At 36.9% G+C, this 26527-nt stretch overlaps 2 protein-coding genes and 1 long non-coding RNA gene across 4 annotated transcripts; all 3 read right to left on the reverse strand.

The window, feature by feature from the left end:
- Position 1: 1 nt before the first annotated feature.
- Positions 2–3680, reverse strand: LOC147857974 (uncharacterized). Its single transcript, XM_087327032.1, has 5 exons — positions 3525–3680; positions 2232–2509; positions 1612–1823; positions 774–1047; positions 2–581 (listed from the first exon to the last, which is right to left on the reverse strand). Exons 1-5 carry the CDS (start codon positions 3577–3579, stop codon positions 261–263), a joined length of 1140 nt encoding a protein of 379 aa, XP_087183158.1. The 5' UTR covers positions 3580–3680; the 3' UTR covers positions 2–260.
- Positions 3681–6091: 2411 nt separating this feature from the next.
- On the reverse strand, positions 6092–10402 carry LOC147857975 (uncharacterized). Of its 2 annotated transcripts, XR_015530454.1 has the most exons (4): positions 10017–10402; positions 8304–8462; positions 7995–8106; positions 6092–6261 (listed from the first exon to the last, which is right to left on the reverse strand). It is a non-coding gene; the product is annotated as an uncharacterized LOC147857975 (long non-coding RNA). The 2 variants fall into 2 exon arrangements; XR_015530453.1 differs by lacking the exon at positions 8304–8462 and having other exon boundaries at positions 7995–8099; positions 10017–10387.
- Positions 10403–14901: 4499 nt separating this feature from the next.
- LOC147857976 (uncharacterized) lies at positions 14902–18314 on the reverse strand. The gene is made up of 6 exons (XM_087327230.1): positions 18183–18314; positions 17769–17948; positions 16040–16138; positions 15716–15961; positions 15405–15614; positions 14902–15335 (listed from the first exon to the last, which is right to left on the reverse strand). Exons 1-6 carry the CDS (start codon positions 18234–18236, stop codon positions 15333–15335), a joined length of 792 nt encoding a protein of 263 aa, XP_087183356.1. The 5' UTR covers positions 18237–18314; the 3' UTR covers positions 14902–15332.
- Positions 18315–26527: the final 8213 nt, after the last annotated feature.

Genomic DNA, 26527 nt, shown 5'->3' on the forward strand with positions numbered 1-26527 from the left:
ATTGTTGAAAATGAAACAAAAACAAAGTATATGTATTATTAAGAAAAAACCACTAGTCTGGTAACACCTTTAGCGTATGCTATATTGGAAAAATATACACTTGCAACTCTCACAGATTGCGTTACTGGAAAAACATACAAAATTTACCATATTATTATTCCTGGGATGTGGCACTGAATACGCATGCATCACCTCAACCTAGTGTTCACACCTACAAACCTTTTGATTACTAGGAATGACCTCAATATGGATTTATGCGATTAGCCACCCACATGAGATTCTTGAAAATCCAATTCCAAAAGAGTTCTGAGGGAGTACTCAGGGAACCCTTCTCGTTGCTTAATGAAATGACCCTCTCCCTTCAGCTCATGATAATCAATCCATGGTAAGCACCTATGGACAACTCGCTGAAGTACAACAGGTACAAGGTAGTCTTCATCTCCTTGCCATATATGCACACGACCTGGCCGTGAAGAAAACGGATTCTCAATATCACATGGGTCGAAAACCCAGTCCCCAAACATTGTTGTCACATCTCTGCATAGGGATTCTCCAATTCCTTGTTTGGTTCCTTCATCAAACTAAAACTCAAACATTGTAATATTAGGAACCTCAATCGTGGTCACTCATCATATTTCAGACATTTTGTATCATTAGTTGTGCAATGTAGATTACCTCTAATTACATTTTGATATCTAATAGCTACCTATCTTATCTGAATAAAGCAATAGAGATCCTTAAAACTGCAAGCACGAGTGAGATGAAGAAATTACCTCGGCTAATTTCTCTGGGGGCCAATTACTTATAGCTCGTAGTACTTCTCTATCTGATGCATTCACAACTTCTGGCCTGAGCTGTAAACCATTAGCTTTGGGTATCCAAGGATGGGTCAAGAATAGGTAAGTGAGGCTCGGCACATAATGCACGACTCGCAAGAAAACACGATCCATCAGTGTCTGAGTTCTAAAAGCGTTCTTAAACTCATCTTTACTGACACACTTCCACCAAAAGTTGGTAACTGGCACCATCATCCCCACTCCAGCTAGCCTATTTAAAATAACAATCCAGGTTCTCTTATGTAAAACAAATAGATCACAATAAATGGGTAGTACATGATACATATTTCAGCGAAAACATGAGACTAAAGAGATATTCCAGAGTAATAAGATGCTCGCCCTATGTGGTACTTGAACTTTACAATAACAAGAAGCTCAACATGAACACTAGCTCTCACAAATATCTTACTTCTCTTCAGCATATATACATACTATCAATACCAACTCATTTATGTGATACTTAACTTCAACGATAAAAAGAGGCTCAGCATATCTACTAAGTAACAATAGCAAATAGCAAGAGGATTTCTCTCAATAACAAGAAGCTCAACATGAACACTAGCTCTCACAAATATCTTACTTCTCTTCAGCATATATACATACTATCAATACCAACTCATTTATGTGATACTTAACTTCAACGATAAGAAGAGGCTCAGCATATCTACTAAGTAACAATAGCAAATAGCAAGAGGATTTCTCTCACATATGTTGTGCTTTAGCTTTAACAATAACAAGAGGTATGAGATATACACCAAATTAGCAAGGGACTCACCTTTCTGGTATGTATTTCAAGCAGCTCCACCCTGAATATCCACCAATTGATTCTGTTAAGAGGTAAAAAGTATCTCCAAACCCAAGAAGATCTGCGATTTGCTCTATGTCACGAGCCTCACTTTCTAGACCTCTTCCTGGATTGGGATCACTCTGTCCATACCCAGCTCTGTCAAAGCTCAACACATGGATAGAATGCTTTTGGAGGAATTCCTGGAAACGAGCAGTGTAAAGAATGTACCCCTCATCTTTTTGCCTATTTACCAGTATGGCTCTTAGTTTTATATAGTTATTGCAATATCCTTCTGTTAGCAATATGTTTTTTTAATCAACACATAATTCAAATCAGTTAGTCACTAATTACATAACTGAGTTAGCTTGCCCCCTAAATAGAGATTGCTTCCCAATCGATCAATAGCCTGAACAGACTAACTAATTAATCAGCCTATTAGGCACTAATTATGAGCAAAAGTAACTTGCCTAATTAAAACCAAACATAACTTTACTTAAATTTTATAGATATTTAGGTAGTCAAAGGATGTAGGAAAAAAATGCAACAATCAAATACCTACTGGCAATAAAATCAACCAAATAAAAAGAATGCCTTGAACAGACACAGACCTGAGGGAAGTCTGGAACCTGAAGACGACTTCCATTGAATCCGTGCACGAAGATGACTTTGTATTGTGCTATTTCGCGAGGAATAGTACCAGTTTCTTTATACGCAATGTGGCGTCCATCCTTCAGCTTTATTCGAGATGCAGTGATGATTGGGCCATCAGGAGATCCACAGATCTTTGGAGGAGGAGGTTTTATCGATCTATGTATTGACCTATACAGAGATCTATGAAGCCATATTGTGAATATCCCCGCACCTGCTACTACCACTAGCCCTATAACTGCACAATGTGGGAAAAGGATGTTTCAAGGAAGCATGTGATGACTTGATCATTATGCGAATTTCTACCAAGGAACCTATTTTATTACAAGTTGCTACAACATCAAAAATTACAAAAGCTTGATGATTCCTTCATTACAATATTACAGTAAAGAAGTTTATTAATCAGTGCAAATTTTCTGGAGAAAGCTTGCTCTTATTTGAGTAGTGCATGAAAAAAGGAAGTTTGCCTGTTAAGAGAGTTCTTCTGAAAACATCAGTAGTAAACATGTATTAAACGTGAATGAAATATACGCATGCATGGTGAAATAAAATAAGCTTTGATTCTCACAAGTTATTAGCTAAGGATGGAGAAAATGAAGCTGAATTCCACAAAAAAACATAACAAAGGAACAGGTAGAAAGCAACGTATAAGTGTAATTATGGGGAAAATGAAGCTAAAATTGTAGAAGACAATGAATTTCATACATCTTCATTTCTGAGAGAGTTTCCGATAATCTAAGGTTAAAGAAATTTTGAGGCTTAAATGATCATATCACACAGAAAAGCATTGGATCTTCAATAAGAAAAGCTTTAAGACCAGAAACACATAAAAAGAAACTAAAAAATAAATAGAAACAAAGAATAAACAAAAGGTTTAATCTGTATTTTTACGCACCATTAAAGGCTGGTTGACGAGGGAAGTTAAAATGACGTCAATTATATTACATAGACCTACAAAGATTTTAAAAAGATTACTAGAGGTAAACAAGAAAGTCTGCTCACAGATGGAAAAAGAGAAATTAAGAGAAACTAGAGACTTACGCCTTTGTTTTCGAAACCTTCGGGACTGAATTGAGCTAATAATAATATGATATCTGGATATATTCAAAGCCATTATATCACACACAAATGAGAATGAAGGGTCTACATGAAGGAAAGAGTTGAAGGAAGGGATATGGAGAGAACGAAAGAAGAGAAACTGATTGAGAGAGAGAGAGAGAGAGAGAGAGAGAGAGAGAGAGATTCATCTTTACCTCGGTTGTGAGATGGAGGGAAGGCGTGCTGCCACGAGCAAGGAAGGAGAGGCATGGCCAAATATACCAGAAGGAAAGCTCTCTTCCTTTCCTTCTTCTTCTTCTTCTTCTTCTTCTTCTTCTTCGTCTTCGTCTTCGTCTTCTCCTTTTCAAACTAGTCTACTGGTTTTCTTCGCTTCCATGTTCTTCTAAGTTCCGACGTGCTCTCAGCCCTTCTACTATTTCCGAATCTTTCAACCACACACGTTCAGTTTAGTTTTTTGTTCTGTATAAATGGTTCGGTTCGGTTTGGTTTCAAGGCAAAGAAACCGAACCGAGCACATTGCTACGTGTGTGTGTGTGTGTGTGTGTTCTAGTAGTAGTAGTGCTTGTGTCTAGGGAGGGGGAGGGCGGCTAAGCCTAAAAGCTCATACCAAGCCAGGACATGGGGACCCAAAATACCAAAGTGTCCGTCCACATCATGCTCGTGTTGTTATGTCCCAAGAGCCTCCTCCTTCGTCACCTTTATCTTACCTCAAATCATCCCAACTCAAAATCGATGCCTCATCGTTCCACATCAAACTCGATTTGAACCATGACTCACTGGTAGATGCATTATATTCCGCACAAATGAGCCTCATCAACTGCTTTCTAGCCCATGAATCCTCAACCAATCCTTCGTAAACCACTCAAAGCATTGAAGTAAACCACCATGGTAGAGTTGGGAGAAGGATCATAGTACTCGTAGAAGAAGGTGATGCTGCTTCAAAAACATTATGGACTTTCCACCTTTTCCAATGCTAAGATGATGAAAGGAACCGAGTTTTGCAATGAGATGTATAGGGAAACTGTATACCAAAAGAATGACTTGGATCGTACAAAGGAACGCCTTTCCGAAATGATTGTTGCATACAAACATAATTTGATGAGCTTGTCAAACAATGGGTTCATAGAGTATGCGGTGCAAAGTCAGAGAACTCACTCATTCGTGACTTCTTCTATATGGGTAGAGGAATGTTGATGTCAAAAGAACCAAACCACACAAGTGTGAAAACAAGAATAAGGATAAGGATTCTTGAGGACGTGCCAATTTAAAGTGTAGCATCTTGTAGCTATGTAAATATATGCACATGTTCAGATCATGATCCATGTGTAATGAAAATGGTATCCATTGTAAATCCTAATAATTGAAAGGATGTGATGTTGTGAGGCATTGCCATATCTAACTTGTTGTCTATTTTTTTGTGTCAGTGTTTGAGAGTAAGACAAAGGAGACAAAGATATCCCACAAAGGAAATCCATGTGGAGAGAGGGAGAGTGATTTAATTATTGTTAGTAGAGGGTAAATATGATGTACAAAAAGTAATAAAGATATCTTGACATCTTTTAAGAGGCCAAATAGATGTATGAATCTGAGCAAGAGATTCCAATCAATTGCAAAATGCATATGTATATCATATATGTATATGTATAACATCTAGTAGCAGCCAAAATCAGCCTATGAGACAAATAACGATTACAAATATGGCTGAATCTGGGTTATCTATACTAAATGAAAATCAAAAGCTGTAGGTTTCCTAAAGATACATGACCCTCGCATGCCTTATCCTATTCACACCAAAAGTGAGAGACGATATGAGATTGGAAGGTCTTAGAATAGAGAGTATAGACTCATCCATTGAGTTATGTGCTTCTTAATAACTAAGATTGGAACTTTCTTGTTTGGTTGTATCAAAATTTATAAAATGTGTTTGTTTGTGCAACTTGAAACAACCTTTTGTATTAGGACATGGGACACAAAAGAACTCGTATAAATTTGAGTTCTTCCATAGGCCCGACATAACTTTGCCAAAGGCTTATATGGACAGAAACAACTCTTATATTATTAGCAAATTGAACGGAACATCAGAATGATCGATTGACTTCTTCTATAAGGCCTCACCTCTGCCAGATACATGATAAAGAGTCACCGTTGAACGTGCATGGGCTGCAAATACGGGCTACATGGCTCATTAAGCATACTAATACCATATCCAAATATCATTTCTACCATGTGAGACCCACCTAAAATCTGATTAATGCACATCATTCCAACCTCCACAACAACCAATATCAAAGACCTCATCCTTTCCAGCCACAAGTCATCTAGGTGTAATCTTCAATTTTATCAAACCATAGACAAAATAAGTGACCACATGTATTGGCTTAAACAATCATGCCACAATTTTCTATTACCGTAGCTTTGAAATCTCGTCGTGTTAATGTCGTTCAACTTTCTCACACTTAACCTTCATGGTGAGAGAGGCGTCGATAAAAATGTATCTAAACAATCTGACAAAACTGTTGATATAGTAGCTACTCCTTTTCTGCTGAATAGTAGTATTATTGAGTTAAAGAACTAAAAAAGCTGAGAATATGTTATGTCAGGAAGTTCTACAAATATTCCTTGTGAATCCATATATAACTATGACCTTTGGTCACGTTGTAGTCCTCAGGAATTGAAGGATCCATTTCAACATAAAATACATTGGCTCTAATAAACAACAAAATGCTCATCAAATATTCTTTCCCTTAGTTTCTGGTGACCATTGTCCAAAGGCAAAACCTTTCTGATTCATGATTTTCTCCTCCGAAGAGATTTATCATCTGTATATGATAATATAGTTGGTTGGGTCATATCTCTCCAATGGTGACCATTGTCCAAGGTAAACTTTTCTAATTCATGACCATTATCATTCACTCTATACACCACCTTGATCTGAACAAAAAGATAAGCCAAAAAACAGATATTATGTTAGTTAATAGTACATAAAAAGTTATGACTCATGATTGAAATACTTATGCAGCCCATCTCATATCTGACCACACACTACAGCTCAATCATCAGAAACCATAATTACTGTTTGTGGAAGGAGGCATTGAAATTGGAACAGTAAAAGAAGAGAGAAGTGTCAACCTTGACATAATTAGAATTTCTCAATGGTTCACATAATTTGCTAAAGTCATGTCAAACAAAATAAATATAATGCAGGCTAATTATAAATCGACTAACTCATTATAGAAATCCATGTCTGGCCCGTATCTGTCCGTACAGTTGAATTACCACAGCACAGTCATCAGAAACCATAGTTTACTGTTTGGAGATAGGCATAGAAGTTGCATTATCTTAAATGCGACCTTTAATGCTTCTCCCAATGGAATCATGAATGAAGTAGAAGCATCAACTTTGTGAACCGAAACATTTAGATTGTTCGGGATGGTCTACAAAATTAGCTGAAGACTTTATTAAAATAAAGATAGTGCCTGTTCATTATAAATAGATTATGACTCGGGATAAAATTTGGTATCTGGCCCGTATCTGTCCGCACAGTTGAATTACCACAGCACAGTCATCAGAAACCATGATTATTATTTGGAGATGGCATAGAAGTTGCAAGTATCTTAAATACAACTTGTCATGCTTCTCCCAATGAAATCATAAATGAAGTGAGAAGAATCAACTTCGAATAGAGAAACATTTAGAGTTTTACCCGACAATCTACATACTTAGCTGGCAAACGAAATACAAATCAAAATAAAAATAGAGTTAATTATAAACAGATTGTGACTCGTGATAAAAATACATCTGGACCATATATGTCCACACAGTTGAATTACTAACCACAGTCAACAGAACCCAGAATTACTGTTTGGAGAAAGGCATAGAAGCTCGAAGTATCTTACTTCAACAATTCAAGCTTGTCCAATAAAGGGCGAGAAGTGTTCACTTTGACTAGTGAAATATTTAGAGTTTCAGCAAAAATTTGTCTTCAGTAACTTACTGTGTAACAGTGCTTATAAAGATATAAGGTATTATCATCTATGATTATGGATCATGATACACTGCTTGAAAATTGTATTTACCTTTTATATCAAAAATATTGCAGCAAACAATTTAGCAGCACACACAAGATGCACAATTGAGCCTGCAGTTCCTTACACCCATAAGAATGCATACTATCTATTTCCTTTAACCTCTCAACCATATGCATTTGAAGAGTCTTAACCATATGTATTTCAAAGGCCTATCATTTAATATATATTCATAACAATTACTCTGTTTGATATTGTACGAATAAGCAACTATGGTCTCAGTAAGCTCATATCTCTCATGACCCTGAAGTATAGCATGCTTCCTAAACTTTGAGTCGCACATTTTATAATATAAGTGATACTCTATATCTGCATTTCATTCTCGATTAAAAAATTAAAACATACAATAAGGCATGTGACACTGGCATACAAACCTACTAATCCAGATTCTAAAGCAGCATGCAGGCTTTCTCGGGCAGATTTGGGCAGAAGGACTGATGAAATTTCTATATCAGTGTATACCCCAGATTCTGAGCACACCATATTGTACAGTTCTGTGCACAGAGGGAAGATATTCCATAATTCAAGCAACATAATTCCTGGAAATTTAAGTGATAATCAGTTAGTTCAGTCACTCACCTTCCTCATCATGGATCACAATAAGTGCTTTTGCTCCGGCACCTTGAGCCTCCCGAGCTTTTGTCATGAAACTGCAATTTCCACAAGTCACTAAAAGAATATCCCCTGTCAACTGAAATGATAAGAAGGAGATTTAACCAAATTAAGGCAGCCAATGTCATACATGGAGTTTATGAATACAATTATATCCAGATGATCTACTGATAACGATTATATACAGTCACGATGAAATACAATGCTGTAGAGCCAATATTCTAAAGGATGTCAGAAGTACAATACAATGATAAAAAAGTAATACGCGATAACAACCTGAGAAGAGTAATGAGAACAGTTATTGAAAGGACTTGCTAGCACCAACGAAGCTGTAATAGTCTGATCCTCTTTGGTGGGTAAAAGGGATCCAAATCTGGCACTCAACCCTGCAAAATCTTTAAATTCGGCCCCATCTATGGAGTACCTGACTTTCACCTGATATACCATTTTAATGGTTAAGAGTGGATCCAAGTTAATAGAGCTTGTCGATTATCACTAATTGCTCTCATAATCATGAGAGTAGTACTGAATAACCGATAATAAATGAAAATCACTTACTAAGATTAACAGAATCACTCTCCCACCTAATCAATCCCCTTATCTAAGGTCAAATCACCCCATTAGAGAAGACCTCTAACATGATCCTTTGAAAGAGTTGTACATACAAGACATAGGCAGGTGCTGTCACATGGATTCATTCAAATAGTGGGTGGTAAGAAAAATAGATGCACAAGAGAAACTAGCTGATTATATAACTCATAATCTTGACTGTGCATCCACAATGCCTGTGTCCAACCATAACTACACATCATTTCTATCATTAGTGATCAGCAGTAAAGGTTTCCTTATTGGCTGTGCTGGCCCCTGAATTAACTCTAAACCTTAGAAATTGTGCATGAATAATGTACGTCCAGGGCGTTGATTCCCTCCATGTTCCATCATCACTCATTTTTAGAATCGCCCTCCATGTTCCTTTGATGAGGAAGAGATATTCATAAGGAAACAGAGGCTTATGCAGGATCCTTTCAGAATGATACCCACACGGATAGTTTGGAATGCTGTTGGATCATGCTGATGCTTGTAGCACAGGGATCCTTGATGTCTTGTTCAGTTCTTGGGTAGGTTGATCTTTTTATTGACAACTCAATGAGCTTTTCTTTCTGTATGGGTGAGATATCACTTAACATTATGAATATACTGTTTTTGGATCTTACAGACCACTTTGCCTCTGCAGAGCATCGAACTTTCTTTTTTATCCAGCGCCCATTAGACTAATGAATGGCGGACAGGTCTACTTCTAATGTTTTTGACTCACAACGTTATATTAAATATGTTATAGTGTGCACTCATAGCAAAACGTGTCATGTCCATCATCAGTAGAATATACCATAATGCTATCTGACAGCTCAATCCTGATTGGTCTGTATGAAGCATTTTCCTATCTAATTCCTATATATAATAAATATACATTCGTGACAACTATCCTTGTCATAATCTGTGAAACAGTTTCTCCAATCAGGACTTGACATGCAATTCATCAGATCGACTAGTTTTTAGCTTATCAATTGCTAGGTGGAATAATTTTGTCAATCTATAGAGATTATATGCCCATATCTTATTGTATAGAATTGTGTTGCTAATCAGGCAACAGGACCTCAGAATACCTTTCGTTGTTCAAAAAACAGCATATCTGTACCACGTAAACTAGTTTTATCAATGCACATATAAGAAAATGCTATTTTGAGGTCCTGTTTTTTTGAGAAACATGATTCAGCCGGATAAGACATGAATATCATCTTCCATCTGATATGGTTGGATAGCTTTGGTTATCAAACGAAACAGGAGATCCGAATACATCAGCTAATGGCACAAACACCATACCCATCATCAGATGGAATAATTTAAAAATGAACAGCGAACACCGTATCCATTTTATCAGGAGTTGAACAGCCTTGCAAATCAATACAAACAAGATCTCAGAAGCCTTACTAGTTGAAATGCGTTATCACATCCTGGCTGTTTAGGTCCATGATCATCATCGCCGGATGTCTCATAGCAGAGACCAAGTTGCAGAAAACCAGAGTGAATGATCTTCAGGGAGAATGCAGGCTGCAGCTATGGCTAGCAAGCTGCCAAGGAGAGAATCTCATTGTTCAGCTATGTTGAAATGAAGTTTTCATTCTTGGGTTTTTTGTCTTCTTCTTCTGCTTCGGCTTCTTCTTCTTCTTCTTCTGCTTCTGCTTCTTCCTTCTTCTTCTTCTGCTTCTTCCTTCTTCTTCCTTCTTCTTCTTCTTCTTCTTCCTTCTTCTACTTCTACGTCTACTTCTACTTCTACTTCTACTTCAGCTTCACTTCTTGCTCCCAAATACGCACTTCTTTTCTTCTACTTCTGCTTCAGCCCAAGCCCAACACGCACTTCAGAGTACCCCAGTACCACAATATATATACCTAGCTTTAATCAACGGCTCAGCTCAAGCCTAAACCGAACCGTTAAACCAGTTTTATAAATGGTTTGGAAGTTTGGCTGTTAGGTTCGGTTCGGTTCAGGCTTGAGTAATAGTCAACAATGTTAAAAACCATTAAATCGTTGAAACCGAACCGTTCACCCCCCAATACCGAAGCGAACCGCAGCTTAACGGTTGAAACGGTAAAGCTTGTTTTAGTTCAAGGTCAAGTTTTTTTAACGGCTCGGTTTCAGTTTGGTTTAGTTTCAACGGTTAGAAACCGTTGTTTAAACGATTTAATGGTTTTTTTTTTATAATTAAAACAATCTTTCATTTTTAAGCCTAATTCTCACATTTTAGGAAAATCTTTACAATTTTGAACAAATTTTAATTTTAAATAATGACATTTTTTTCTTTTTTTTTTTAGTTTTCTTTTTTTCTTTTTTTTAAATTTGAATTTTGGCCTAGGTTGAAAACTGAAACCACGGTTTTAATGGTTTAACGGTTTGGATTTTTTTAAATGGTTCAATTTAAACGGTCTCAATTCAAATGGCTTCATGGTTCAGTTCCGTTCGGTTCAAGTTTCAAAAATTTTAAATGGTTCAGTTTTGACACTCTCAAACCGAACCATTGCTTATTGTTAGGTTTGAACCTCCTTAACCAGTTTGAGCTCGGTTTGGCAAGGCTCAAACGAGCCTTACCTCAAATTTAAGAGAAACTAAAGAGGTATCCCAAAGTTTCAAATTCAAGGTTTTTGCATGATTATTACTATGTGGACAATGGCACACTTTGTTTGATATCATATATGTTTATTGAATCTAGTTTGATTTATTATTAGCATTAAGGTTTGGATTAGTACACAAAGATGGTCTACCTAGGGTAGAAGTGTCATCGAGGACACTATTATCAATGTTTTTGGCTTGAAGACAGCTTTTTTTTCATGTAATTGAGCTTAAAGCTCTGTCCTATTCAATGATGCATCATGGGGGCAAGTGTCCCACGATAGGGGGTTCAAATTGTGACACGTGCCCCAAGGGAAAAGTTGAAGATTACCTATGCGCTAAATTGGGAAACCTTGTAAAGCTTATAAAGTGAACAATCAGATTTCCCTTCGAGAGAAATAGATCAAAGGATGAATACTCATGAGAAGAAAAATATTCATGACTACATGAAGGAATATTCGTATGTTGTATCCATCATTGAAAGCAGTGGTATCAACGCAGAGACTGGAATCATTGTGAAACTAGATTGTTGTCTGTTTGAATTTTATTGGGAATCTCATTACTCATTCATTGTTGAGAACTTTATGTATGACATGGTGAACTGGGCATGTTCATGTCAAACCTTGGCAAGAAGCATGTGGAAGCAAACAAATGCACATTGATACACTCCATTAGGTTGAAGAACTAAAGCATAAGCCTTGGAGTGATACTATATAGAGCCACTTGTCTCATTGTTATCAAACTCTCTCGTCAATGAAATGGCCCCTTTGCGTAAATAGGCCCGACCATTGTTATGGAAGAAGTCCACCACATCTCACGTGTCATGTAGAAGGAAAGTCAAAAGAAGTCAACTAGATGGACGAAGAATTTGTTGTCAATATGAGTTTGTGAATGGGTAACACGATCCCAATCGGTAAGCTCAATTGAACAAACACTATGAGTTGGAATTGTAAAATGAGTTGATGCCTTGTATAGCAAGGATATTGGGAGTACATTGACAAAAACTTGAAAAACATGCAAATCTATGGCATCTTGACTACACCAATTGGATAAAAGATTGAATCACACAATGTATTTCATACGGAGATTTGTGCATGACAATATGCTTGTCTATGTGCAAGATGTCAACAATGTCATAGGTAAAGTGGAAAAATCTAGATATATGTTACCAACATGCATGCCCACTAGCTTCAACTTTAATTTAAGATAGAGATAAAGATAAGTATCTCTATCAATTATGATACTTTGATGATGAAAGTCCTTTATGATTCAATTGCTCGCATCATTGCGAATGTAGATGAGGACGTGCACATATGAATGTTATCATGGATTGAAATGCACAATGTCAAGTACAGGAGTCTAATTAGGCCAACTACAAGGCCAGGCTTTGGCCAATTGTACTAACTACGAGGGTGCATGAGGGTCCTCTGGAAAATTAGGTGATAGGTGAAAACTTCCTTGTTGGATGTTGATTGAGAAGCCCATATTAACGACATTTCCATGGAAAATGACTTGAGAAGGAACAAACCATCATCATCACCTACCATAGATAGAAACAACAATTCTCGTGACACTAAAACTCGAGCTCATATACTCAAGACCCTTATAACAACGTGTTTGTGTTCCCTAACATCGATGATACGAGCGTGAAAGTGGACCATGTGAACGACATTTGAGCCTAGAGCCGACGAGGGAACTTCTCAAGTTAAGGCCCCTCCAAGCAAACGACTATAGCAAGAATAACGACTACTATGACTCCACGTGATCACGATCTTGACAATGATCTATATTAGGATATTGATCTGGTTGTTAATAGGGACGCTGCTCCCCTATCTTCCTCGACAACTAACTCGACGCAACATGTGTATCCCATTCATCAGACTCGGCCTAGATTGAACCAACCCAACCCAACCTAACCGGCCCAATTCATTAGTCGCATAAGACTTTTGGTCCAATGGTTCGACCCACGGCAATGACTCACCTAGAGGTTATAACTTAGAGCCAAAGTCCACCTTCCAAAGAGAAGATTGGTCTCTCTCTCTCTCTCTTACATATATGTACAAATTACAATAATATGTACATATATGATTGAAGAAAAATGCCAATAATATGTACATAATACATATATGATTGAAGAAAAATGCTCTCTCTCTTAATATATCTTTCTTTCTCTTAATTCATTTCATATGCATTGTGCGACTGTTGAAGGCGAAGAAGGTTTTTTGATTTCATGCAGGGCTTCCTTGGAAACCAACGAACGAAAGATTTTGATGTGAGCGAATGCCGCGCGCGCAGAAGATCTTCTGTAAACCCTACCTCCTTCTCCATCCGGTCAGAGCCAGCAATTCATCTCAGCATTCCTTCCCTTGGTTCTCTCTTTCTCGCGTCTTAATTTTTATTTTATTTTCTACTTTCTTGATCTGTCTCTCTTCTTAGCTCATCAAACTGCACACCGACTTTCTGCATAACCTTCTTCCAAGGTTTCTGCTGCCTAATGTGATGTCCAGTCTCTTTGCTCAGACAATGTTATCCCTGTAATGTAATGTGGAAACTACTTATCTTGCACAGTACGATCAAATATTTACTGTCATCTGTAAGTACGAAAGAAGTTTTAATTCTGTGTTTTTGTGAATCACATAATGAAGCATACAACGCTTGCCACAAACAATGGCTGTTCTTGGTGCTTATTCAGTAACATCTAGTTGACGCTCACAAAGTAATCCCAAAAAGACGTCGATAATGAAAACGTCTCAGATTTTTCTCCACTACGCTTTGAAGCACCTCAAAAATGATAAATACTTCAACGTTTGCAAGGTTTTCTTCGAAAACACCTTGTAAATTGCCTCATTATGTATCAAGTGGTTGAAACATCTCAAAATTTTCTTGATTATGCATGGAAGATTTCTCGTTTTCTCAGCTGGTTGATGAGCACAATCATCAGTTTTAAATCAGCTTCACAAGCTACTCCAGGTTGGAAACCCCCACACTTCAATTGTCAATGTTTTTATTCTATAACATCACAATACTGGCGTCATTATGTGTTTGTAACATGTGCAAGCTCAGGTTTTTATTCATTTATGCGGTTGTGTATTGATAGTTTATACGTTTTCAGCTTTTAGATGAACATGCTTATGACTTCTAGTAAAAGGTTGCTTCATAGGTTGGTTGAAACTTCAAATTGCTTACTCACTATGCTTTCACGGGAAATGTTTGAAGTTTTTATTCTAAAGCATCTCAAGTTTTGCTTCATTTATTATAAACACTCGGGTATTTGGTGTTTTCCCAGTTAATGGGTAGAGATGACCACTTTGAATCAAAATTCACAAGCTATTGCAGGTAATGAATCTTCATCTAAATCTGCATTAATGAAATTAAGATGTAGCTCAATATCTGAAGGTTTTCTAATGCTAAAATTTCTCAAAAGTTGATTTCATTATGCATTTATGTGCCAAACTATGTCCCAATATTGTGCTGTTTCATGCGTTTAAGTTAACAGATGATCACTCTCATCACTCAATACTGCTCAAGGTATTGCTTCTCTGAATACCATTGTTTGAAAGAATAGTCACCAAAAGACATTTAATCTAAAAGTGGCATTTTTATTTACTCAAAATTTGAAGTGTGTCAAACATTGGAGGCATCCAATCATTCAATCTCAAAAATTTAAGGCGAATTTTGGCATAATGTAAGCTTTTTTTCGATGCTGTGAATGTAATTCCATTCTGTTAGAAAAGAGGAGAATCAAATGTGATGTGTTTTAGATGATAATCAGCTTATCCATCCAAGTGTAATTAGTATTTCTTGGTTATTTCATTCCATGTCTTCTCATGGATACATCAGACACCAGAATTTATTTATTCACGATTCTCGTGGTTGATTTTGCATCTTATAATTTCAGGTGCTACAGGTAGTAGAAGGTATTGAGTGAATTTTCTTGAATACCCAATTATAAGTATTCTATGTTTTCGCGTGATCCATGACATACTCAAATGGATTAGTATTTTGGAGTTTAAGTCTTATTGCTTTCACAGTTGACCTGGCCCCAAAGAAAATTAGGAATGAATTCGGTTATTTTCCAAGAAAAGCATGTTGAGTGCCCTGTTATCCTCGTTGCAGGATTTAACTGATTGAAATGAAAATCACTGCAAAGAAACAAACAATTAATACTAATTTTGGCGCTAATAATACATTGACGGTTCCTAAAATCAGACCTGATTCATGGATTGATTCCAGTATGCCTTCCGATTCAAGTCATTGGCTTGCATCATCTGCCCAAATGCGCTGTGGTCATATTGTTCTTCTAAGTTTATTAGTATATTCTTCCCAAAAATCTCTTCAACGAGTTTTAAGCTCCTCGTATCTTTTGAGTAAATGAATTTGGCTTTCTCGTAAGTCACTGGATCAATAAAAGGCTTCCACAGCTGGCAATGCAACAGAGCAAGAACTTAGCCTAAAACAAGATACCATAGTTTTTCAAAGAATCTAATTCAGTATTTTACCACACTTATGTGAACTTAGGTACCTTCCAAGTGAATTCAAATATCTTGGGTGCATTCATCATGATGCCGATTGCAAGTCTCTCTGGATAATGGTTTTGTAAAATATGTGCAGTTTCCTTGACGGTTTTGATAGGAGTTGATTTTGAGACTGACCAACCCTCAAAGTCAATTATCCACAAAAACTTTTGCTGGCCTTCAGGCAAATGCAAGACTGCAGTCTCCATCATGTGAACAAGCTGCCGGATTTGGCCATCAGGTGAGCTCGTGTTCTGAATGTCAAAATTACAGGTTATGTACATTCAAGAATCATGTGAGAGATTTAAGCAAAAGATTTTGGCAAAACAGACTTGGAGCCTGGGAGTCATTATGATCACTGGTCTTCCAAGCTTATCTGTAAATCTGGCCATATACATCTTTCCAGTTTTGTATTCCTCTGCTACTTGTTCCTGTGTAAATTCATGAGCTTATTGGCAGATTGTATCACAAAATAAAAATTATACCAGAAGCATCAGTTATATATCTTATGTTCTCTCTAATCTCACGCATTGTGAGGCTTTTACTGGCTTGATAAGGTTTTTGAGGTATTTTAGTCTTTGTTGAAAATGAAAAGCTCAAGTCACTCATGGTCATAGCACTTAAGGAGGGATCATACAGTCATATTCGTATTGTAGATGGCAGGCTGTGAAGATGTTAAGAGGGACTCAATTTTTTAAAGGCAACTTTGGATGGTTTTTGAGGTATTTTAGTCTTTGTTGAAAATAAAACGCCCAAGCCTCTACTGCTCAGATAATGGCACTTGAGGTATCATATAGTCATTCTTTCAGTAGTTGGGAACTTGTGAGATGTCAAGAGGGACAGAAAACATTAAAGGCAAAGGCAGCTTTGGATTCGTTTTACAAAACACCTTCCATACGAAAATTGTACTTCAAGCACAAGCCTCTTGGGTAGGGCTGAATTATATTAACCTAAGTTTTTCGCCAAAAAGTAGCATTACCAAGTCACACAGACCATATTTATGAACTTAATGAGCCTGACTAAGTTTTACATAAGTTAAATATGCATGCTGTCCATTATGTTGATTTCACATCACATACAGGAAGTGCATTATTTGGCCCAAACTCCATTTATTGGCACATACATAGCTGTGGCTGGCCTTCTCTTCTTGTTTCTTGTGAGGTTTATACTTCTTTTGCTAGTTGTTATTACATTAGTAAAACTGAAGATATGAAGATCTGAAGTTCGTGTTTTCGCAGCTATGATTTGTACTAATTGTCTTAAGAACTGTTGAAATTATGTTTCAAGGTAAGGTTGTTGTAAATAGTAACACTCAAGGGGAAGACCAATTCAGCCGGACATATATGGACCCCACTAAGTGAAAGTGTATAAAGGAAATGCTTCAGACTTGGAGGGAGTTGGCTGATCTTTTTTGTGCTCTTGCACATGTTGCACCTATTGAAATTAAAATAGTTAATATCTGGCAAACTCTCTGTTGCCTTCATGCATCTTTGAGTTTTGGATATGCCTGTTGTGATTTTGTCCATTTTTTGCCACTCCTTCCGTTAGTGCTCTTATATGATCTTGATGTAAGGTTCAATGCAACATGAGTGTGTTTGTCTTATTTCCAACAAGATTAGGCAAATACGTGATGCCAGTATTTGTATCGATTTCCAGATCATGTATGCTTGAAATAGGGTGTTTTCAGGTCGGCTAGATCCCATAGAGAATTTAGCCTGCATCTGAGAAGGTTCATGCACATCTTTCTTTCCACATATGATTCTACCTTATGGTTTCTATATAAATATATATACATATTTGGATTGTTCATAAGGTACCCTAATCATCTATATGGAGTTTTAAACTGTGGCCATTTGTAAACTATGCATTTCTTCCTCATTTACTTATGCTGTAAATTTACGTTCTTGTAAAGGTATATAAAACATATACAAAGAAATGTTGATTTGAAGCATGAAAAACCTGACATCACGTGTATGTATAGTGCTTCCAAAACATCTTATTACAATCTTGCTGAGAAAAAAGGAGAATCAATGTATACAAAAAAGAAAAATAAGACATTACCCATCTTATATCTTCAGGTTTGTAGGACTTCCTCCACTTGAGAGTCTCTTGGAGCATATGTTTCGCCTTTTTTACATTCCAATTTCTTGCTTGCAAGTATCTCCTCAGGCATGCCTCAGAGCAATACAACTTTTGATGATGATTATCAAGAGGACCCAAGGCACTGTAGAGTTCTTCAATCTGTTTTATTTCAAAATCAATAAAACCTAGGATGTAAGTTTCTCATCACAATGGGACACTTATCATCTGCATTTTACCAATTTTCCGAATATTAATAATTTATGATATGAAGGGTCATTGGACATTGGGCAGATATGATCATGATGGAATTGATTTCATATGATTTATAAATGAATACAAAATTGTTTCATTTTGTGATATTAATCATATGATGAAAAAGCTATTTCGCGTTACCTTGGCATGTTCATCCAGAGTTAGAGGCTTTTGAACATCACTGCCTTGAATCATGTTATAGTAATTCCAGAGGTGCGACTTTTGTATGTTGGCTGTATAATCACACTGTTGAAACTTAAAATTTTGTGTAGGTGATGAAACAGCAAGGAATTGAGATTTGCAAGGAAATTCAAAATTTGTTGTCTGGATCATGAAACACAGATGCATGGCAAAGTAAACGGATTTAAAAAGTAATATAGCATATTAATCTATATCACTTGCAGTAAAAGGTTCTTTTTTTTATCTATGTTCCATGATAGATAGTTCTCGAATGTATGCAAATGTATTTAAGCCAAAGATTGTTTTTTATCTATCTTCATCCTTGACAGTCAAAGATTATTTTTTGATTGACAGATTTCAAAGTTTCTAATGTTGCATGATTCAGAACTTGGGCTTCTAAATTCAGCATTTAGTGGTTTCTCCCATGCACATGAAATGCATATTTTTGGAATATGTAAGTTATGTATTGATTTAAAAACAATAAGAAAGTATTATCAATTATATTAATCCACCATTGATTAGAGAATGCTGATATAACCCACTCAAAAAAGTTCCAGTAGTTTCTTGGTTTCTTGGATGGAGGCATGATATGAGTCTAGATTGGCCCAAAGACCGGACGAAATTAAATGTCAATTATGGATCGATCCATTATTGATTAGAGAATGATGAAATGACTCATATGCAATAACATAGTATCAAATTTCAATCATGGATGTATCCAAAAGACATTAAGAAGTTAAATGTCAATTATGGATCCATCCATTATTGATTAGAGAATGATGATATAACTCAAAGGCAACAACATAGTATCAAATTTCAATCATGGACGTATCCAAACAACATTAAATCACTCTTAATTGAGTCATTAGATTGATGATCAATCTGAATTCCATCGATTAGAGAACAGTCATTTAACCCATAAGCAACAAAGTAAAGACTGATGACACAATGACCCATAAGCAACAAAGCAAGAATTTGGGATTTGAGAACGACTAAGGTTGGCATTAGAACTACCTGCAGAGTTCTCTGTTTCGCTGTTTCTCTCTCTCTCTCTCTCTCTCTCTCTCTCTCTCTCTCTCTGTTTCTTTGTCACTGTCTCTGTTTCTCTCTCTGTCTCTCTGTTTCTTTGTCACTGTCTCTGTTTCTCTCTCTCAAATTGAAACATTCAGGACAAACATCGTGGTCGATCGCTCTGCAAAAAGTCTCCTTTTTTTTTTCTTTTGTACAGAAGTGAACATGCAAAAAGTCTCCCCCAAAGGGGTTCATGCGACATGGTGGGTTTTTTTGGTTGCTTTATATGGAACAAATAATAATACTACAGACCATAACAAAACAAAACAATAATAGAGACCACAAAAACCCAATAGAAATCTAGGAGTTTTTTATGAAGGGCAAAAATTGCGATCATATTAAAACATAAACACAGGTAATGTGACAATTAAACGTGGGTTAAAACTTATTGAAGTGCAGTTAGGAGGCAATAAATCATGTTTTTCATGTGAGTTGTTTGGGTTGCAAGTAATTGGATCTAGCAATGCAAAACAAGCGAGCCAAGAAGGCACCCCTTTTCTTGATAATGTGGGGGAACCAAATACACTCTAAGAATATATGGATTCCCATTAGTGTAAAATTTAAATGACCTACTTCCTTTGTGGACTTGAATGCCATGCGTCCTTATTTGCTTTTCCTCATTATTTTTCTCGAGAAATCTAGTGGACAAATCTAGTTGGTAGCATTCATTTCTTATTATTTTGCCATAATCGCCCTTGAGAAATTATTATGCTCATAGGAGAGAAAGGTACTCGTTGGCTATTTTGGATGTCATATTTGAAATTAGGTCACAAAAAGGGATCGTAGATGAACAACTAGGAAAAAGGAATATTAACTGTTGAATGACTTATTTAATGCATAAAATTGATAGAATTTACGTAGTTAGGATAAATGTGGAGGCTCATGTGCGTTTATGAAAAGTTTGAGCTAGTATGAAAGAAGTCTGAAATCATGCTAAACTAACTAGATGAACCTTTCATATGCTAGAAAATTATCATTACACTTAGGATTACTCCATAACATCCTGAATTAGTTAGACTCAAGTTTTGCATTTGGAAAGCTTCATGGTGCCTTTTGCTTCCATTCAATTAAGGGAGTTCCCAACAACATTTGTTTACAAAAATCACTCTTAGCAAATGTTGCATCATCTACATATTTGAGAATTTCACATTGGATATCATACATGAATATAATAATCAATGAATTACCATGTGTGAACAGTGGAGTTACAATGAACTAAAACAGGGAGAGTGTGATAGACACTAGGGACACATCACATAATTGGTCGCCAATAGGATCTTCTTGATTGATTGTAGATATCCGTAGTCAAGGTTATGGGTGTCATATAACGCACTAAAACCATGAAGTGCAAGAACATTTACGTATCTTGCGGAAGTGCATTGAGGCCTATAACCATGGGGTTAGAACCTTTACATGTCTTGGGAAGTGCGCTAGGCTATATAATTATAAGTGCAAGAATCTCCAACCACCCCCACCACTTGGAAAAATAATCACAAGAATTTGGTATTTTGACCATTTTTTAAGGCTCACTCTCAATGAGCCTTACCCTTATTAAGAAAATCCGAAAATCATAATGTCCCTTTTGGAAAGTGACACTTGACGATGCATGTGTTGAGAATTACATTATTGGTTGGTGGGGTAGTTGGAAAGATAACTTAAATTGTTTTTGAATTTTGAAATTGGCAAGAGAGATTAGAAAATTTGTTGTCAATCAATTTTCTCACACTCAAACTCTCACCCAGTTTATGGAGATTGTTTGGACAACATGATTAAATTACAAATAAAAATCATGATGTGATAAATACATACATATATACTAGTAATTGCTATCATGAAAACCAAATAGTTCTAGTCTATAGAATGAGGCTTGTGGTGGGGTCTTGTGGAGCTAATTGGGAGAAGAAAGACCCAAATTGAGTGTAATATCCTTGAAGCTGCCAACACCTCTGCTGCCAAGGAATTTATATATTTTTTGCACTCAGGAGGCCTCCAATTAAACAAATTCAAACATCACTGCCATGAAAGCACCAATTGTTGAACCATAATAGATTCTCAACATTTAAATGGTTGGGTACTATTAACAACATGCCACACCACAAAGCTATAATTCTCGTTTTCCCATGCTACATACCAACCTTTTCTACAAAATAATTGTTGGGAAAGTTGGTCCCTCCGGATGGGAACAGGAACACGAGTCGAAGAAAGGGAGAACCGAATCAGTTGATAGCAACTGGACCGAGGCCGAAAAATCAATTGATTGTTTGATTCGGTCATGGCCGAAAATCAAATCCGAATCGATTCGGCTAATAGAGGAATCAGTTGAAGCCGACTCGGGGCTATATCTGTAAATAGAGTTAATGTGCCCTTTGTGGGCTATATTTGTAAATAACTCTAAATGTTGTATTAGTATAAATACATCTACTAGGTCAATCATTATGAGTTAGTTGAAAAGTTATAGTGAGTTGTGGCCTCTGTAACTAAGTTAGTGTAAGAGAGTGAGAGTGAGTAACTTCTCCATAACCATCTGCTTAGATGAAGAAGAACTCAAGGTTGGTGCCTTGGAAGTTCTTATTGTATTCCTCTTACTGATAGTGAGATAGTTCAGAGTCTGTGGGCTCCCGTGGTTTTTTCCCCATTTCGAATGTTCCACGTAATTTCGTAAACATCATGTGTCTCTGTACTTCTGGTACTCTATTGTCTGTATATTGTCATTCTCGATCTTTGCACCCACATACGCACACGTGTGAACCAGTTGTGACTGGCAGTATCCTCAACAATAACTAATTATTTCTGCCAAGGTTGGGTACAAATGCACATACCTTTCAAAAGATTGAATCTTCGAGCAACCATATGATCTTCTAAATTTAGTAAAAAGCAGCTCCCCCTAACCATTTTGGGGTATAGATATTGTTCCATGATATCCAACTCATACCAAGGTTTGGTTCTTTCTTCCATAGTGTATACACCTGTGAACCAGTTGTGACTGGCAGTATCCTCAACAATAACTAATTATTTCTGCCAAGGTTGGGTACATATGCACATACCTTTCAAAAGATTGAATCTTCGAGCAACCATATGATCTTCTAAATTTAGTAAAGCAGCTCCCCCTAACCATTTTGGGGTATAGATATTGTTCCATGATATCCAACTCATACCAAGGTTTGGTTCTTTCTTCCATAGTGTATATTTAAGTGAGCGAGCTAAATGATCAAGTAATTTCTTTGTCCACGGTAATAATGGCAAAAAATATGAAATCGTTGGAATCATTATAGCTTGTACCATTTTGAACCGAGTATTAAATGACCATGCTTGAGACTTCCAATGCATAAATTTGTCCAAACTGGTTCCCGATATCCAATTCAAAGTTTGCGATGATGATATGTCAACACCAATATGGTAACCTATGTGCTGACACACATTCCCTTGATGTAATATTTGGCCACCCCATCCAAGATCAACCAGATCACTCGCAATGCATCTAATGAGCATCGACTTCCGCATATTTATATGCAATCCTGACGCCGATGTGAACACATTCCACACCTCCACAACTTTAGATATATTATAAGGTGTCTCTTTGAGAAATAAAAACGAATCACCGTCCAATGCTTGATCTATCAATTGTTTCCCTGGTGGTAGAGCTAATCCAACTATTTCCCCACATATTGCCAACTCATACATCTTCACCAAAATCGGGTGTGTAGCAATTGCAAATAATAATGGACTCAATGGGCATGCCTGTCTAAGTGATATTTTCAATGGTATCGTCTTAGTAACTCCACCATTTAGAATAATGTGTGACACTGCGACTAATCCCACCAACAATGATATTCGAAACATCCTTTCCCCAAAACCCATATGAGACATAAGTTGAGTAATAAATGACCAACGTACATGATCATATGCCTTCTCGATGTCTAGTTGTATCATTACAATTTGTTGTTTGGATTCCTTTGCATAATCCACTATCATTTACACATTCAAAATATTATGCAGGATGTCCCTTCCCTCAATAAACCCATATTGCATTGGATGGACCATAAACGACAACCCTAAGTTTTATTTTATTTATTTTGATGATAGGGTAAATACCCTATTTTGTTGTACACCGATTGTCTCATGGGCCAATTTTTGGCCTTAGAAGACCGTCATCTCTCTCTCTCTCTCTCTCTCTCTCTCTCTCTCTCTCTCTCTCTCTCTCTCCTTAACACATTAAACTTAAGATGATACAAGGAATAATAACCCTTGTAATTCATCAAACTACTTACCCTATAAAATATTAGCTCTTGAGTCTTAGGTTGACTTGAGCATTTAAGAAACAAAAGAGATAGAGACAGATCGAGCCTGGAATAAAAAGTGAAGAAAAACAGAAGGCAAGTCAAAAACTAACTTTTATTCCTCTCTTACTAAATTGTTTTGTCCTAGGGCCTTAACACTTTCAATGAACATGAAGTGTGTATTCACTTGAGTTTCTAAGTGCTAAGAGTTGGTCTCCAACAAACATACAAATATGTTTAACAAACATGTTATGTTCTGCGATTAGTTTATTAATGCATCCAAGGGGTGGTGACCCATCCATGATGTATGCATGCTACCATTTTTTAAATTATTATGAAGAAGATTATGTATATGATGGTATAACGAAGTGTGCAAGCTATATAGAAGATGAGGTATTACACTTTGGTAGTTAGTCACACAACAAATATAAACTACTAGTGTTGCCTCACCAATTAAGTATCTAGAGTGTCTCAAGATGCCATGTAGAAGGAGATCACTTGTCCCCTTTATGTCATTGAATAATACGTAAGGCTCCTCGATCATCATGTCTTGCCTCAAGTTCCAGATTCTTACAAGTGCCTTAAATTCAAGGATAATCTGTTTCCAATTAATTCTACCCTTAGGTTAGCATTCAAAATTGGTCCTCAAGGCTATGCATGTAACACTCTATTATTGGAATTATTCCAAAGACCCTATTAGTCAAATCACTCTAGGTTAAGGAAATGCCAATCAACGTGCTTTTGTCATAAACACTTCCGAATGCCAGGATGATAGACACAATATGTATAGAAAAAATGGTTTGGGTGCAACAATGCATGAATTAAGGGAACATTATCAAATGCTCATGTAAGTTTCTCCCTCTATCTCTTTCATGCGCAACCAAATGTGTCCATAATCGTCATGATGGCATTGTATAGAACAACATGAAAACAGTTATGAACCAATGGATCAGTCACATGATAGGATATCTCAAAATTCGAAGGCTTTCATTCAAATACAATTCAAATTTGGAGGTATCTATACCTCCACCCTCAAGAAGATTCCAAGTAGGGGTTGCATTGTACTTCTTACTGACCTAAGAGAGAAATACCCAAACCCGTCTGTTCCGAAATTCATCCATGCGTGTACAAAATCTTGTGACATGAGAATGGAAAGCTAGGTACTCGTGAGGTTTGTATGCACAACAACAAGAAAAGCTCTCGATCAACATGAATCTCCCGATTCGTCAGGAAGATGAGGTGGACACATGAATTCTTCTTTTTCCATGGGCATCGGGGAGTTTTCTTCTTCTTTTCAACATTTGATTTCTCGAGAATAGTTTATCGAACGTAGGTGGGTAAAGTGTGTGTTATGATATGTACATATGTATATACTCTAGAGACTACATAGATAGAGATATAGAGAGAGATATGTAGCCCATAGTATTTGGTGATCTTTCTTCCTTCTTTCCTCAAAACAGGGGGATGACTGTAAATAAAAACCAACCACATACCAGACACACAGAGAGAGATGGGGCAGCACTACTGCAGAAAGAAGAAAGACAAATAGAATTAGACCCAGAATAAGAAGAACCAGAAGAAGAAGAAGAAGCGCAGAAGACAATAAAGGATGTGTACATCTAGCATGCTTCAGGCGGAGTGGCGCCGTGTCGCCCGGGAAGTCTCTCTTTACCGGGTCGAGAAGAGATTGCCGACGCCAACCACCTCTCCTCCTACCCCTACCCCTATTCCTACTCCTAACCCTAACCCTAACCCTAACCGAGTAAATTCTTCTACATTGCCCAATCCCGAATCCCTAACCACTGGCGAGAGTCAGTAAAATCTCATTATGAAACTCAACTTCTTCAGTAATGTATACACTTTGATGCACATATATATATATATTATATCCGGATTTCTTTTTTTAGTCTCTCTCTCTCGCTCGCTCTCCCTCAATATTTAGATACAAACATGGAGGCATTCTTAATCAGTATTTGATTACATGATAACCCAAATGCTTATGTTAGTGAAATTTTTTGAATCCATTGCTGTATTACATGGAGTGCGAAAATTGATGTCGTGGCAATGTCTTGTGATTTAGGCATCAAAGCATGCAAAATCTTTGGATGCTTCGATGTAACTGCCCTTGTAAATTGTTTGTGATACAAGCTATAGCACGACTCGAGTGCCAAATGCTAACAAGTAGAGAATCTCTATATACCACCGACTAAAGTTATGTATGTAGTCAGTAAATTAATTCTTTTAAGCTTTAGGAATTAGAGGTGGAGTGTAGGCTATTGCACTGCCACACACATTATTGGCTTAGTCTTTGATGCAAGGGTGTGTGTCTATGATGGAGCTAACAAAGATTAGGGCAAAGAGGATATGCATTGTGAGGTTAGGTTTCCATACCCTAGACAGACTGTGATTGTGATGCTTTCTTCCACCACGTGCAATAGAGTGGGTATCAATTTGTCCTTCCCCAGTTCTGTGCCAACCAAAACTAATTGAGTGAACCGAGCTTAGATCTATGTTTGAGGCTACTACACTGCCATTTGTGGTAACCTCAAACATGATGCATATTTTAATGAAAAGAGGCTGGTTTATGGAGTAGAATATAGTTTTGTTTTGCATTTTGAGAGCAAGGTCTCTCTCCAACAAATTTTGCCTTCACTTAGGACAATGAAAGTTTAACTTCGGGAACTAGGATTTGAACTCACGGTCTACAACCAAGAGATCACATATAACACATATAACTTCTCGTCCATAACTTCAGAATACGGATGGGCATTATCCTCTTATTTAAGCGAGAGATCAAAAACATGGATCATTTAGGTGAAAGGCCATCAAAACTCCCCAAGCCCAAGTTAAAGTTGAGGCTATCTCTTTGTACCACATAGTAGAGCCATACCCTAGTAGTAAATCCAATTTATCTTTACATCTAACCCATACACATTCATCTCTCTATTGCACTTCTTT

This window comes from Azolla caroliniana, unplaced genomic scaffold (genome assembly GCF_043228905.1).
Source record: "Azolla caroliniana isolate FFs.n. ecotype wild unplaced genomic scaffold, voAzoCaro1.0.p SCAF_11, whole genome shotgun sequence".
NCBI lineage: Eukaryota > Viridiplantae > Streptophyta > Polypodiopsida > Salviniales > Salviniaceae > Azolla > Azolla caroliniana.

What these genes read in the sequence shown, in the direction of transcription:
- LOC147857974 (XM_087327032.1), bottom strand. Translation starts at nt 3,579, where the DNA reads ATGCCTCTCCTTCCTTGCTCGTGGCAGCACGCCTTCCCTCCATCTCAC. An exon ending in CCCTCCATCTCACAACCGAG is followed by an intron (nt 2,510 to 3,524) that starts GTAAAGATGAAT and finishes CACATTGTGCAG; the next exon opens with TTATAGGGCTAGTGGTAGTA. An exon ending in CCCCAGAGAAATTAGCCGAG is followed by an intron (nt 582 to 773) that starts GTAATTTCTTCA and finishes TTTGAGTTTTAG; the next exon opens with TTTGATGAAGGAACCAAACA.
- LOC147857976 (XM_087327230.1), bottom strand. Translation starts at nt 18,236, where the DNA reads ATGATTCAAGGCAGTGATGTTCAAAAGCCTCTAACTCTGGATGAACAT. An exon ending in CTCTGGATGAACATGCCAAG is followed by an intron (nt 17,949 to 18,182) that starts GTAACGCGAAAT and finishes GAAATAAAACAG; the next exon opens with ATTGAAGAACTCTACAGTGC. An exon ending in TAATGACTCCCAGGCTCCAA is followed by an intron (nt 15,962 to 16,039) that starts GTCTGTTTTGCC and finishes TTTGACATTCAG; the next exon opens with AACACGAGCTCACCTGATGG.